Consider the following 16808-nt stretch of genomic DNA (forward strand, 5'->3'; position numbering starts at 1 on the left):
GAGTGAGTGGGTGGGTGAGTGAGTAGGTGAGTGGGTGGGTGAGTGAGTGAGGTGAGTGGATGAGTGAGTGGGTGGGTGAGTGAGTGGGTGGGTGAGTGAGTGAGTGAGATGAGTGGATGAGTGAGTGGGTGGTTGAGTGAGTAGGTGAGTGGGTGGGTGGGTGAGTCTCACTGCTCCATGAAGGTTGCCAGGTCTCGGGGTGGTGGCCAGAAATGCTGAGACAGATTTTCTTGCCGACCTCAAACCTCCCACTCGCCTGCACAGAGATGTACAAAGACAAAGATCCCCCGAATAGCCTTAACAGACTGTAGGGGCAAGTGCTGTTAGCGAGCACCTATGAAGGCCGGAACGGTACACGAGGGGGTGGGTGGCCAGCACCACGCCCGACCGCCTTTGTCTCCCTAGTGGCAATGTTTACACACCGCACCAGGTACTCATTTGAGGCTGAGTCGACCTAGGGGAGGCCCGGGACCGGTTCAGATAATCGTCACTGGTGTTGGCCGTGAGCGGGAATCGAACCCGGGTCGCCAGGTTCATAGCGCAGTGCGCTAACCGCTACACTATCGCTCCCCACACAGGTAGACACACACAGGTGAGACAGGGAGTCACACACAGGTCATCACACACACGTAGACACACACAGGTGAGACAGGTCATCACACACAGGTCATCACACACAGGTAGACACACACAAGTAGACACACACAGGTAGACACACACAGGTAGACACGCAGGAGGTCATCACACACAGACAGACAGGCAGAGTCACCCGGTGCATGCCCCCACCGTGAGCATGATGATGCTGGGCGGCCGCATGGGGTACTCTGGGGGCAGGATGATGCGGCCGTGGTATACGCCGCCCTCGAAGTCCGAGTCCGGGGGTCCCCTCACCGAGAAGTGCCACTCAAACAGATTATCCTGCCTCGTCCGGACACGCGGGGATACACGGGGACATGTGGGGGGACATGTGGGGGGACACGCGGGGGACACGCGGGGAGACAAAGGGAGACAGCGGGAGGCACAGCGACACGCGGTTAGACAAAGGGAGACGCAGGGACATGGAGGGAGACGGGGAGACAGGGGGAGACACAGGGACACACAGGGAGACAGGGAGAGATACAGCGACGTGCGGAGAGACACAGGGACACACAGGGACACGCAGGGAGACAGGGAGAGACGCAGGGAGATGAGGTGACATGCAAAGACACGCGGAGAGACACGGGGAGATCAGCACCAATACCACCACCATCACCCGCCATCATCACCATAATCATTTACCACCATCATCATCATCATCACCACCACCGACACCACCGTCATCGTCGTCCTCTGAGACGACGACGATGATGATGACTCACAGATGCCGCCAGGAGGACAAACCGCAGACACGGAGCACAAAGGCCGCAGAGAGATGTCCACTACCAACTCCGACGGACTGTCGATGGTCAGCGTGCGCTTTATCCGACTTGCATATTAACCGCGGACCCTTGAGATTTTGACACAAATTATTAACCCGTGGAATTTTCCCTTGAGCCCAAATCAATCACCTGAACACAGTTATGCAACACTGTGATCCTTGGAAGCGTTCATTACAAGTCACGCACGGTGCTTGAACCGAACGAATACGGTACTGCTCCGGTTCATCCGAAATGCACGCGATTGCCTCTACAGTACAGTAGGTGCCAGTGGGTGGCTGAGTTTGATTGATGTTAATTGGCTATGGCTCTGCTATCATCCAATCAGTGGGCTGAGTTTGATTCATGCTGATTGGCTGTGGCTCTGCTATCATCCACTCAGTGGGCTGAGTTTGATTGATGCTGATTGGCTGTGGCTCTGCTGTCATCCAATCAGTGGACTGAGTTTGATTGATGTTGATTGGATGTGGCTCTGCTATCATCCAATCAGTGGGCTGAGTTTGATTGATGCTGATTGGCTGTGGCTCTGCTATCATCCAATCAGTGGGCTGCATTTGATTGATGTTGATTGGCTGTGGCTCTGCTGTCATCCAATCAGTGGGCTGAGTTTGATTGATGCTGATTGGCTGTGGCTCTGCTATCATCCAATCAGTGGGCTGAGTTTGATTGATGTTGATTGGCTGTGGCTCTGCTGTCATCCACTTAGTGGGCTGAGTTTGATTGATGTTGATTGGCTGTGGCTCTGCTATCATCCAGTCAGTGGGCTGCATTTGATTGATGTTGATTGGCTGTGGCTCTGCTGTCATCCACTTAGTGGGCTGAGTTTGATTGATGCTGATTGGCTGTGGCTCTGCTGTCATCCAATCAGTGGGCTGAGTTTGATCGATGCTGATTGGCTGTGGCTCTGCTATCATCCAATCAGTGGGCTGAGTTTGATTGATGTTGATTGGCTGTGGCTCTGCTGTCATCCACTTAGTGGGCTGAGTTTGATTGATGTTGATTGGCTGTGGCTCTGCTGTCATCCAATCAGTGGGCTGCGTTTGATTGATGCTGATTAGCTGTGGCTCTGCTATCATCTAATCAGTGGGCTGCATTTGATTGATGTTGATTGGCTGTGGCTCAGCTATCATCTACTCAGTGGGTGGAGCCTTCTTGCACAGGAAACTGTTATCATCACTGAGAAGCCGCACCGCTTGGTCGGTCGTTCGTATACTTTCTCAATTTTCTCAACTTTAACATAATTTAACACCTAACGTTAGTGGTTTTAGGGCATAGAGGATCCGCGGAAAATGGTCACGTTCGTTGGATTATCCGCGATTCTGAATTATCCGCAAGGGCGTCCTCCCCGTCATTAGTGCCAATGATCGAGAGTCCGACCGCGTTCCCGAAGCTCCGTCTTCCCCTACGTGCGAGCGAAGGCGTTATCGGTCCGATTCACCGGAGTTGCTTTATCCGCGTGGGCGAGGACGCCCGAGTACCCGGTGAGAACCCGTGCCTCATGTGAGAGGTGGGGGAGGGGGGAACGCTCGATCCCCATAAGTAGGTGGGGGGGGGATCAGTCCACGCAACTCAGCCGCTGTGCCACCTTCTAGAAACCGAACTGAACTACTTTTATTTCATTTTATCAGGTGTAAGACGCCCATCGAGTGATATAGATCGTATTTTGGAGAAGCGGACCTGGCTAACGCAAGAAAAATTGCGGCTCGTCATCATTGTCATCACCACGTGGAAATTTACGGCAGGAGCCGAATTGTCTAAACCGCGCAGTGGCGTTGATAAAAAAAAATGTTGGAGGGCAAAAATCGGAGGACCCGGAGAAAAATCCACCAAAGGGAGAAAACGATAAACAAACACCAAATATATAGCAGGCGTCAGGGTCGGGATCGAACCCACGACCTCCTGTATACCGGGCGAGGTAGTTAACATCTCCTAGCCACCGTGGCGTCAGACTCGGGATCAAACCCACGACCTCCTGTATACCTGGCGAGGTAGTTAACATCTCCTAGCCATCGTGAAGTCAGACTCGGGATCGAACCCACGACCTCCTGCATACCTGGCGAGGTAGTTAACATCTCCTAGCCATCGTGGCGTCAGACTCGGGATCAAACCCACGACCTCCTGTATACCTTGCGATGTAGTTAACATCTCCTAGCCATCGTGAAGTCAGACTCGGGATCGAACCCATGACCTCCTGTATACCTCGCGAGGTAGTTAACATCTCCTAGCCATCGTGGCGTCAGACTCGGGATCGAACCCACAACCTCCTGTATACCTCGCGAGGTAGTTAACATCTCCAAGCCACCGTGGCGTCAGGATTGGGATCGAACCCATGACCTCCTGTATACCTCGCGAGGTAGTTAACATCTCCTAGCCACCGTGGCGTCAGGATCGGGATCGAACCCACGACCTCCTGTATACCTGGCGAGATAGTTAACATCTCCCAGCCACCGTGGCGTCAGGATCGGGATCGAACCCACGACCTCCTGTATACTGGGCAAGGTAGTTAACATCTCCTAGCCACCATGGCATCAGACTTGGGATCGAACCCACGACCTCCTGTATACCTTGCGAGGTAGTTAACATCTCCTAGCCACCGTGGCGTCAGACTCGGGATCGAACCCACGACCTCCTGTATACCTGGCGAGATAGTTAACATCTCTGAGCCACCACGGCGCCCCTGGCAGAGCCAGGGGTATGTATGGCTGCCCCTTGGCGCCCGTACACTCCGATTAGCACGGTTGGCTACGTACGGTGGGGAAGAGGTTCAAGATACATACACTCTACTATACAGTGAGGGAAAAAAGTAATTGATCCCCTGCTGATTTTATACGTTTGCCCACTGACAAAGAAATGATCAGTATATAATTTTAATGGTAGGTTTATTTGAACAATGAGAGACAGAATAACAACAACAAAAAAACAGAAAAACGCATGTCAAAAATGTTATAAATTGATTTGCATTTTAATCAGAAAGATTTCTGGCTCCCAGGTGTCTTTTATACAAGTAACGAGCTGAGATTAGGAGCACACTCTTAAAGGGAGTGCTCCTAATCTCAGCTTGTTACCTGTATAAAAGACACCTGTCCACAGAAGCAATCAATCAGATTCCAAACTCTCCACCATGGCCAAGACCAAAGAGCTCTCCAAGGATGTCAGGGACAAGATTGTAGACCTACACAAGGCTGGAATGGACTACAAGCCCATTGCCAAGCAGCTTGGTGAGGTGACAACAGGTGGTGCAATTATTCGCAAATGTAAGAAACACAAAAGAACTGTCAATCTCCCTCGGCCTGGGGCTCCATGCAAGATCTCACCTCGTGGAGTTGCAATGATCATGAGAACGGTGAGGAATCAGCCCAGAACTACACGGGAGGATCTTGTCAATGATCTCAACGCAGCTGGGACCATAGTCACCAGGAAAACAATTGGTAACACACTACGCCGTGAAGGACTGAAATCCTGCAGCGCCCACAAGGTACCCCTGCTCAAGAAAGCACATATACATGCCCGTCTGAAGTTTGCTAATGAACATCTGAATGATTCAGAGGACAACTGGGTGAAAGTGTTGTGGTCAGATGAGACCAAAATGGAGCTCTTTGGCATCAACTCAACTCGCCGTGTTTGGAGGAGGAGGAATGCTGCCTATGACCCCAAGAACACCATCCCCACCGTCAAACATGGAGGTGAAAACATGCTTTGGGGGTGTTTTTCTGCTAAGGGGACAGGACAACTTCACCGTATCAAAGGGACAATGGACGGGGCCATGTACCGTCAAATCTTGAGTGAGAACCTCCTTCCCTCAGCTAGGGCATTGAAAATGGGTCGTGGATGGGTATTCCAGCATGACAATAACCCAAAACACACGGCCAAGGCAACAAAGTAGTGGCTCAAGAAGAAGCACATTAAGGTCCTGGAGTGGCCTAGCCAGTCTCCAGACCTTAATCCCATAGAAAATCTGTGGAGGGAGCTGAAGGTTCGAGTTGCCAAACGTCAGCATCGAAACCTTAATGACTTGGAGAAGATCTGCAAAGAGGAGTGGGACAAAATCCCTCCTGAGATGTGTGCAAACCTGGTGGCCAACTACAAGAAACGTCTGACCTCTGTGATTTCCAACAAGGGTTTTGCTCACCAAGTACTAAGTCATGTTTTGCAGAGGGGTCAAATACTTATTTCCCTCATTAAAATGCAAATCAATTTATAACATTTTTGACATGCATTTTTCAGGATTTTTTTTATTGTTATTCTGTCTCTCACTGTTCAAATAAGCCTACCATTAAAATTATAGACTGATCATTGCTTTGTCAGTGGGCAAACATACAAAATCAGCAGGGGATCAAATACTTTTTTCCCTCACTGTACACTCTACTATACACTACACTATATACTACACTACTATACTATACATTCTACTGTACACTACACTATACACTGTACTACTATACTTTCCACTACACTAATATACTATACACTGCACTATACACCACTACTATACACTACACCATTACACACTACTCTACACTACACTATACACTACTCTACATTATACACTACACACTATTCTACTACACCACTATACTAATATTCCCTACGATACACTACACACGACACTAATATACACCACACTATTGCACACCACTCTACACTATACACTACACGATACACTACACTGCACTATACACTACACTGCTATACACCACATCATACTGAATTGAAAAATAGAACTACTTGTTGTTGTGTTTCGTTTGTTGTCCTTCCACCCCACGCACCCCGAGTAGCCACGGTCGGCTGCGTACGGTGGTGCGATAGAAGTTCCAACACATTTGAAGCGTAGCCACCGCCACTGCACGTGTGTGTTGTACTGCACTCGTGTGCGCACCCCCCCCCCCGTCCCCACGCCCCGAGTCACCTCGAGTGGCTGAGCAAAGTAGTGCTGAGTGGGCTCCCTCAGCTCCTGCGCCTCCTTCATCAGGCGCTTCACGGCTGAGATGAGCGGGGAGACGCGGGGAGACACGGGGAGACGCGGGGAGACGCGGAGAGACACGGAGAGACACGGAGAGACACGGGGAGACAAGGGGAGACGCGGGGAGACGCGGGGAGACGCGGGGAGACGCGGGGAGACACGGGGAGACACGGGGAGACGCGGGGAGACGCGGAGAGATGCGGGGAGACGCGGGGAGACAAGGGGAGACACGGGGAGACGCGGGGAGACGCGGGGAGACGCGGGGAGACGCGGGGAGACACAGAGAGACATGGGGAGACACAGAGAGACATGGTTACAGAGGGAGACACGGGCAAACACAGGGAGACACAGAGAGACATGGTGGCAGAGGGAGACACAGAGAGACACAGAGAGACACAGAGAGACATGGGGAGACACAGAGAGACATGGGGACACACAGAGAGACACAGATAGACATGGTGAGACACAGAGAGACATGGTGACAGAGGGAGACGCGGGGAGACACGGGGAGACACGGGGAGACATGGGGAGACGCGGGGAGACAAGGGGAGACACGGGGAGACGCGGGGAGACACGGGGAGATGCGGGGAGACGCGGGGAGACAAGAGGAGACGCGGGGAGACGCGAGGAGACGCGGGGAGACACGGGGAGACATGGGGAGACGCGGGGAGACACGGGGAGACACAGAGAGACACGGGGCGACACAGAGAGACACAGAGAGACACGGGGAGACACGGGGAGACGCGGGGAGACACGGGGAGACGCGGGGAGACACGGAGAGACGCGGGGAGACACGGGGAGATGCGGGGAGATGCGGGGAGACGCGGGGAGACACGGGGAGACGCGGGGAGACACAGGGAGACGCGGGGAGGCACGGGGAGACACGGGGAGACGCGGGGAGACACAGGGAGACGCGGGGAGACGCGGGGAGACACAGAGAGACATGGGGAGACAAAGAGAGACACAGAGAGACACAAAGAGACACGGGGAGACACAGAAAGACACAAAGAGACACGGGGAGACACAGAGAGACATGGGGAGATACAGAGAGACACAGAGAGACACGGGGAGACACAGGGAGACGCGGGGAGACACGTGGAGACACAGAGAGACATGGGGAGACACAGAGAGACACAGAGAGACACAAAGAGACACGGGGAGACACAGAGAGACACAAAGAGACACGGGGAGACACAGAGAGACATGGGGAGACACAGAGAGACACAGAGAGACACGGGGAGACACGGGGAGACGCGGGGAGACACGGGGAGACGCGGGGAGACACGGGGAGACGCGGGGAGACACGGGGAGACGCGGGGAGACACGGAGAGACGCGGGGAGACACGGGGAGACACGGAGAGACGCCGGGAGACACGGGGAGACACGGGGAGACGCGGGGAGACGCGGGGAGACACGGGGAGACGCGGGGAGACGCGGGAAGACACAGGGAGACGCAGGGAGACACGGGGAGACGCGGGGAGACACGGGGAGACACAGAGAGACACAGAGAGACACAAAGAGACACGGGGAGACATAGAGAGACACAAAGAGACACGGGGAGACACAGAGAGACATGGGGAGACACAGAGAGACGCAGAGAGACAGAGAGACATGGTGACAGAGGGAGACAGGGAGACACAGAGAGACACAGAGAGACATGGGGAGACATAGAGAGACACAGAGAGACACAGAGAGACATGGTGACAGAGGGAGACGCAGGGAGACACAGAGAGACACAGAGAGACATGGGGAGACACAGAGAGACATGGTTACAGAGGGAGACAGGGAGACAGAGAGACATGGTGGCAGAGGGAGACGCAGGGAGACAGAGAGACACGGGGAGACACAGGGAGACATGGTTACAGAGGGAGACGCAGGGAGACACAGAGAGACACGGAGAGACACAGAGAGAGACAGAGAGACATGGTGGCAGAGGGAGACGCAGGGAGACACAGAGAGACACGGGGAGACACAGAGAGACACAGGGAGACACAGAGAGACATGGTGGCAGAGGGAGACGCAGGGAGACACAGAGAGACACGGGGAGACAGAGAGAGACACAGGGAGACACAGAGAGACATGGTGGCAGAGGGAGACGCAGGGAGACACAGAGAGACACGGGGAGACACAGAGAGACACGGGGAGACACAGGGAGACACAGAGACATGGGGAGACGCATGGAGACACAGGGAGACACAGAGAGACACGGGGAGACACAGAGACATGGGGAGACACAGGGAGACACAGAGAGACACGGGGAGACGCAGAGAGACACGGGGAGACACAGAGAGACATGGTTACAGAGGGAGACACAGGGAGACACAGAGAGACACAGAGAGACACGGGGAGACACGGGGAGACACGGGCAGACACAGAGAGACACAGAGACATGGGGAGACACGGGGAGACACAGAGAGACACAGAGAGACGCAGGGAGACACGGGGAGACACAGAGAGACATGGTTACAGAGGGAGACACGGGGAGACACAGAGAGACACAGAGAGACGCAGGGAGACACAGAGAGACACAGAGAGACATGGTTACAGAGGAAGACACGGGCAGACACAGAGAGACACAGAGAGACACGGGGAGACACAGAGAGACACAGAGAGACACAGGGAGACACGGGGAGACACAGAGAGACATGGTTACAGAGGGAGACACGGGGAGACACAGAGAGACACAGAGAGACACGGGGAGACACGGGGAGACACAGAGAGAAACAGGGAGACACAGAGAGACACAGAGAGACATGGTTACAGAGGAAGACACGGGCAGACACACAGTGTGATACATTCCATTCACATAGGCAAAGATCTCCCGTATAGCCTCTAACAGACTGCAGGGGCAAGAGCTGTTAAGTGAGCAGCGCCAATGAAGGCCGGCACGGCACACGAGGGGTAGCCAGCTCCACGCCCGGCCGCCTTTGTCTCCCTAGTACAGCACTGCCGTTTTTAACACTGCGCCAGGCGCTCATTTAGGGCTGAGTTGACCCAGCGGAGGCCCAGCACCGGTTGAGATGATCGCTGCCGCTGGTGTTGGCCGTGAGCGGGAGGCGAACTCGGGTCGCCGGGTTCGTAGTTTAACCCGCTAAGCGTGAACACAAACACACTCACTTTGAGTTACATCATCACCATCATCACCCCTATCACCACCACCATCGTTACCACTACCACCATCATCACCACTGTCACAATCACCACCATCATCATCACCATCACCACCATCATCACCCCCATCACTACCACCATCACCACCACCATCATCACCACTATCACAATCACCACCATCATCATCACCATCACCACTATCATCACCCCCATCACTACCACCATCATCACCACTACCACCATCATCACCACTGTCACAATCACCACCATCATCACCATCACCACCATCATCACCCCTATCACCACCACCATCATCACCACTGTCACAATCACCACCATCATCATCACCATTACCACCATCATCACCCCCATCACTACCACCATCATCACTACCATCATCACCATCATCACCCCCATCACTACCACCATCATCACCCCCATCATCAATACCATCATCACCACCATCACCCCTATCACCACCACAATCATCACCACTACCACCATCATCACCACTATCACCACCATCATCATCACCATCACCACCATCATCACCCCCATCACTACCACCATCATCACTACCATCATCACCATCATCACTACCACCATCATCACCCCCATCATCAATACCATCACCACCTCCATCATCACCACCATCACCCCCATCACCACCACCCCATCATCACCATCATCACCCCCATCACCACCACCATCACCCCCATCACCACCACCATCACCCACATCACCACCACCCCATCACCACCACCACCACCCCCATTACCACCACCACCCCCATCACCGCCATCACCACCCCCATCACCACCACCATCACCCCCATCACCACCACCATCACCCCCATCATCACCACCATCACCCCCATCACCACCACCATCATCACCATCACCACCATCACCCCTATCACCACCACCATCACCACTACCACCATCATCACCACTATCACAATCACCACCATCATCATCATCACCATCATCACCATCACCCCTATCACCACCACCATCATCACTACTACCACCATCATCACCACTACCACAATCACCACCACCATCATCATCACCATCATCACCATCACCCCTATCACCACCATCATCACTACCACCACCACCCGTATCACCCCCATCACCACCATCACCCCCATCACTACCATCATCACCCCCATCACTACCACCATCATCACTACCATCATTACCATCATCACCCCATCACTACCACCATCATCACCCCCATCATCAATACCACCATCACCCCCATCACCCCCATCACCACCCCCATCACCACCCCCATCACCACCACCATCACCCCCATCATCACCACCACCATCATCACCATCACCACCATCACCCCTATCACCACCACCATCACCACTACCACCATCATCACCACTATCACAATCACCACCACCATCATCATCATCACCATCACCCCTATCACCACCACCATCATCACCACTACCACCATCATCACCACTACCACAATCACCACCACCATCATCATCACCACCATCACCCCTATCACCACCATCATCACTACCACCACCATCACCCCCATCACTACCACCACCACCCGCATCACCCCCATCACCACCATCACCCCCATCACCCCCATCACTACCATCATCACCCCCATCACTACCACCATCATCACTACCATCATCAACATCACCCCCATCACTACCACCATCATCACCCCCATCATCAATACCATCATCACCCCCATCACTACCACCATCATCACCACTATCACCCCATAACCACCATGATCCCACTCATCATCCCCATCATCACCACCACTCCCATCACCACCACCACAACTCCCATCACCACCACCCTCATCACCACCACCCTCATCACCACCACCCCCATCACCACCATCACCACCCCCATCACCACCACCCCCATCACCACCACCCCCATCATCACCACTATCACCCCCATCATCACCACCACCACTCCCATCACCACCATCACCCCCATCATCACCACCATCATCCCCATCATCATCACCACCACGCCCATCACCACCATCATCCCCATCATCACCACCACCACCCTCATCACCACTCCCATCACCACCCTCATCACCACCACCATCACCACCACAACTCCCATCACCGCCACCCTCATCACCACCACCATCACCACCCCCATCACCACCACCACCCCCATCACCACCACCCCCATCACCACCATCACCCCCATCATCACCACCACCACTCCCATCACCACCATCACCCCCATCATCACCACCATCACCCCCATCACCACCACCACTTCCATCACCACCACCACTCCCATCACCACCCTCATCACCACCCTCATCACTACCACCATCACTACCACCACCCTCATCACCACCACCCCCATCACCACCACCACCACCCCCATCACCACCACCCCCATCACCACCATCACCCCCACCACCACCACCCCCATCACCACCACCCCCATCACCACCACCACCATCACCACCACCCCCATCACCCCCATCATCATCACCACCACCACCATCACCACCCTCATCACCACCACCACCCCCATCATCACCACCACCACCACCCCCATCACCACCCCCATCATAACCACCACCACCCCCATCACCACCCCCATCATCACCACCACCCTCATCACCACCCCTATCATCACCACCACCCCCATCACCACCACCCCCATCACCACCATCACCACCACCCCCATCACCCCCATCACCACCACCACCACCACCCCCATCATCACCACCACCATCACCACCACCCCCATCATCACCACCACCACCACCACCATCACCCCCATCATCCCCATCACCACCACCCCCATCACCATCACCACCACCACCCCCATCACCACCACCCCCATCACCACCACCCCCATCACCACCATCACCACCACCACCACCCCCACCACCACCACCCCCACCACCACCACCACCTGGGCTCCTGAGGCTGTAGCGGCTCTCCATGACCGCCTCCTCCTCGAAACTCTTCACGAGGAGCCGTGGCGCTCCAGACTACAACACCGCTGAAGGTGGTGGTGGTGTGGAGGTATGGTGGTGGTGGTAGTAGTGGTGGTGGTGTGGTGGTGGTGGTAGTGTGGTGGTGGTGGTAGTGTGGTGGTGGTACTAGTGGTGGTAGTGTGGTGGTGGTGGTAGTAGTAGTGGTGGTGGTGTGGTGGTAGTGTGGTGGTGGTAGTGTGGTGGTACTAGTGGTGGTAGTGTGGTGATGGTAGTAGTGGTGGTAGTGTGGTGGTGGTGGTAGTAGTGGTGGTGGTGTGGTGGTAGTGTGGTGGTGGTGTGGTGGTAGTGTGGTGGTGGTGGTACTAGTGGTGGTAGTGTGGTGGTGGTGGTACTAGTGGTGGTGGTAGTGTGGTGGTGGTGGTACTAGTGGTGGTGGTAGTGTGGTGGTAGTGTGGTGGTGGTAGTAGTGGTGGTAGTGTGGTGGTGGTGGTAGTAGTGGTGGTGGTGTGGTGGTGGTGGTAGTAGTGGTGGTGGTGTGGTGGTGGTAGTAGTGGTAGTAGTGTGGTGGTAGTGTGGTGGTGGTGGTACTAGTGGTGGTAGTGTGGTGGTAGTGTGGTGGTACTAGTGGTGGTAGTGTGGTGGTGGTACTAGTGGTGGTAGTGTAGTGGTGGTACTAGTGGTGGTAGTGTGGTGGTGGTGGTGGTACTAGTGGTGGTGGTAGTGTGGTGGTATTGTTGTTGTGATGGTTAAGTTGTTGTAGTGGTGGTGGTAGTGTGGTGGTGGTGATGGTAGTGTGGTGATAGTGGTGGTATTGTTGTTGTGATGGTTAAGTTGTTGTAGTGGTGGTGGTATTGTGGTGGTAGTGTGGTGGTTAAGGGGTGGTGGTGGTATTGTTGTGGTAGTGGTGGTATTGTTGTTGTGATGGTTAAGTTGTGGTGGTGGTGATGGTAGCGTGGTGGTTAAGGGGTAGTGGTGGTGGTGTGGTATTGTTGTGGCAGTGGTGGTATTGTTGTTGTGATGGTTAAGTTGTGGTGGTGGTGGTATTGTGGTGATGGTAGTGTGGTGGTTAAGGGGTAGTGGTGGTGGTATTGTTGTGGTAGTGGTGGTATTGTTGTTGTGATGGTTAAGTTGTGGTATTGTTGTTGTGATGGTTAAGTTGTGGTGGTGGTGGTATTGTTGTTGTGATGGTTAAGTTGTGGCGGTGGTGGTATTGTTGTTGTGATGGTTAAGTTGTGGCGGTGGTAGTTGACGTGGCCTTTCCGGATGACGGAGGCGGCGGGGTCCTCGCGGCGCCGAGGTGGCCGCGGCGTGCGCCTGAAAAATAAATTTAATCACTCGGGCGCATAAATTAATAACATTAATAAATTATGATAAATTTGTGGTAGACTGTGACCTGTTTAACATAAATTAGTTAGGACGTTGCGGCTTTGCTATTGTTATACAGGGTGGCCCACAAGTCAGGACACAGAGGGGCATTATTGTTATACAGGGTGGCCCAAAAGTCAGGACACATAGGGGCATTATTGTTATAAAGGGTGGTCCAAAAGTCAGGACACATAGGGGCATTATTGTTATACAGGGTGGCCCAAAAGTCAGAACATGTCCGTTGTTATTGTTATAACAAACCTATGTTGAAGCTCCCATAGTGACCACACCATGGGAGCCTCAGTGATTAACACTGAACCCTATGGGAGCCTCAGTGATTAACACTGAACCCTATGGGAGCCTCACTGATTAACACGAACCCTATGGAAGCCTCGTGATTAACATTGTACCCTATGGGAGCCTCAGTGATGAAAACTGAACCCTATGGGAGCCTCAGTAATAAACACCGATCCCTATGGAAGCCTCAGTGATTAACATTGAACCTTATTAGTGCCCCTGTGATTGACACTGAACCGTATGGGAGCCTCAGTGATTCATAATGAACCCTATGGGAGCCTCAGTGATTAACACTGAACCCTATTGGAGCCTCAGTCATTAACACTCAGCCCTATGGGAGCCTCAGTGATTAGCATTGAACCCTTTGAGAGACCCAGTGATTAACAACGAACCGTATGGGAGCCTCAGTGATTAATGCATAATCCTATGGGAGCCTCAGTGATGAACATTGAAACCTTTGGAAGCCTAAGTGATTAACAAACGGACCCTACAGGAGCCTCAGTAATTAATACCGAACCCCATGGGAGTCGCAGTGATGAATACTGAACCCCATAAGAGTCTCACTGATTAACAATGAACCCTACAGGAGCCTCAGTGATCAACACTGAAACCATATGGGAGCCTCAGTGATTAACACTTCACCCTATGGGAGCCCCAGACATTAACATTGAACCCTATAGGAGCCTCAGTGATTAATACTTCACCCTATGGGAGCCACAGACATTAGCATTGGACCCTATGGGAGCGTCAGTGATTAACACTTAACCCTATGGGAGCCCCAGACATTAACACTGAATCCTATGGGAGCCTCAGTGATTAACATTGAACCCTATGGAAGCCTCAGTGATGAACACTTAACCCTATGGGAGCCCCAGACATTAACACTGAACACAATGGGAGCCTCAGTGATTAACACTGAACCGTATGGGAGCCTCATTGATTAACACTGAACCATATGGGAGCCTCAGTGATTAACACTGAATCCTATAGGAGCCCCAGACATTAACACTGAACCCTATGCGAGCCTCAGTGATTAACACTGATCCCTATTGGAGCATCAGTGATTAACTCTGAACCCTATGGGAGCCCCAGACATTAACACTGAATCCTATGGGAGCCCCAGACATTAACACTGAACCCTATGGGAGCCTCAGTGATTAACATTGAACCCTATTGGAGCCTCAGTGATTCACACTAAACCATATGGGAGCCCCAGATATAAACACTGAATCCTATGGGAGCCTCAGTAATTAACATTTAACCCTATGGGAGCCTCAGTGATTAACAGTAAACCATATGGGAGCCCCAGACATTAACACTGAATCCTATGGGAGCCTCAGTGATTAACACTTAACCCTATGGGAGCCCCAGACATTAACACTGTATCCTATTGGAGCCTCAGTGATTAACACTGAACCATATGGGAGCCTCAGTGATTAACACTGATCCCTATTGGATCCTCAGTGATTAACACTGAACCCTATGGGAGCCCCAGACATTAACACTCAATCCTATGGGAGCCCCAGACATTAACACTGAACCCTATGAGAGCCTCAGTGATTAACACTGATCCCTATTGGAGCCTCAGTGATTAACACTGAACCCTATGGGAGCCCCAGACATTAACACTGAATCCTATGGGAGCCCCAGACATTAACACTGAATCCTATGGGAGCCTCAGTGATTAACATTTAACTCTATGGGAGCCTCAGTGATTAACACTGATCCCTATTGGAGCCTCAGTGATTAACACTGAACCCTATGGGAGCCCCAGACATTAACACTGAATCCTATGGGAGCCCCAGACATTAACACTTAATCCTATGGGAGCCTCAGTGATTAACATTGAACCGTATGGGAGCCTCAGTGATGAACACTTAACCCTATAGGAGCCCCAGACATTAACACTGAATCCTATGGGAGCCTCAGTGATTAATACTGAACCATGTGGAAGCCTCAGTGATTAACACTTAACCCTATAGGAGCCCCAGACATTAACACTGAATCCTATGGGAGCCTCAGTGATTAACATTAAACCTAATTAGTGCCCCTGTGATTGACACTGAACCGTATGGGAGCCTCAGTGATTCATAATGAACCCTATGGGAGCCTCAGTGATTGACACTGAACCGTATGGGAGCCTCAGTGATTAACATTGAACTCTATGGGAGCCTCAGTGATTAACACTAAACCATATGGGAGCCCCAGACATTAACACTGAATCCTATGGGAGCCTCAGAGATTAACATTGAACCCTATGGGAGCCTCAGTGATTAACATTGAACCCTATGGGAGCCTCAGTGATTGACACTGAACCGTATGGGAGCCTCAGTGATTAACATTGAACTCTATGGGAGCCTCAGTGATTAACACTAAACCATATGGGAGCCCCAGACATTAACACTGAATCCTATGGGAGCCTCAGTGATTAACATTGAACCGTATGGGAGCCTCAGTCATTAACACTTAACCCTATAGGAGCCCCAGACATTAACACTGAATCCTATGGGAGCCTCAGTGTTTAACATTGAACCCTATGGGAGCCTCAGTGATTAACACTGAACCCTATGGGAGCCTCAGTGATTAACGCGTCGGTGTGGAAGCCTGGGTCCGGACTGCATCTCGTCAGCCACCGACCACGTGGCAGCCTCGAGCGAAGCTCTCCTGACTCCCGGCGCGCCGTCGACCAGCGGTGC

General features: G+C 52.8%; 1 protein-coding gene across 1 annotated transcript in view; it reads right to left on the reverse strand.

Annotated features, from left to right (window-relative positions):
* Positions 1 to 13765, reverse strand: part of LOC116957377 (ubiquitin-conjugating enzyme E2 J1) — a 38150-nt gene extending 24385 nt beyond the window's left edge. Inside the window, exons 1-4 of the mRNA XM_076055857.1 lie at positions 12426 to 13765; positions 6322 to 6395; positions 787 to 918; positions 172 to 256 (exon numbers count right to left, since the gene is read on the reverse strand). Of these exons, the coding sequence (XP_075911972.1) occupies positions 172 to 256; positions 787 to 918; positions 6322 to 6395; positions 12426 to 12456 (322 nt within the window). The 5' untranslated portion in view covers positions 12457 to 13765. The remainder of the gene's footprint in view (positions 1 to 171; positions 257 to 786; positions 919 to 6321; positions 6396 to 12425) is intronic.
* Between the last annotated feature and the right edge of the window lie 3043 nt (positions 13766 to 16808).

This window comes from Petromyzon marinus, chromosome 73 (assembly GCF_048934315.1).
Source record: "Petromyzon marinus isolate PM22_M1 ecotype Great Lakes invasive population chromosome 73, UKy_Petmar_22M1.pri1.0, whole genome shotgun sequence".
NCBI classification, from domain to species: Eukaryota; Metazoa; Chordata; class Hyperoartia; order Petromyzontiformes; family Petromyzontidae; genus Petromyzon; species Petromyzon marinus.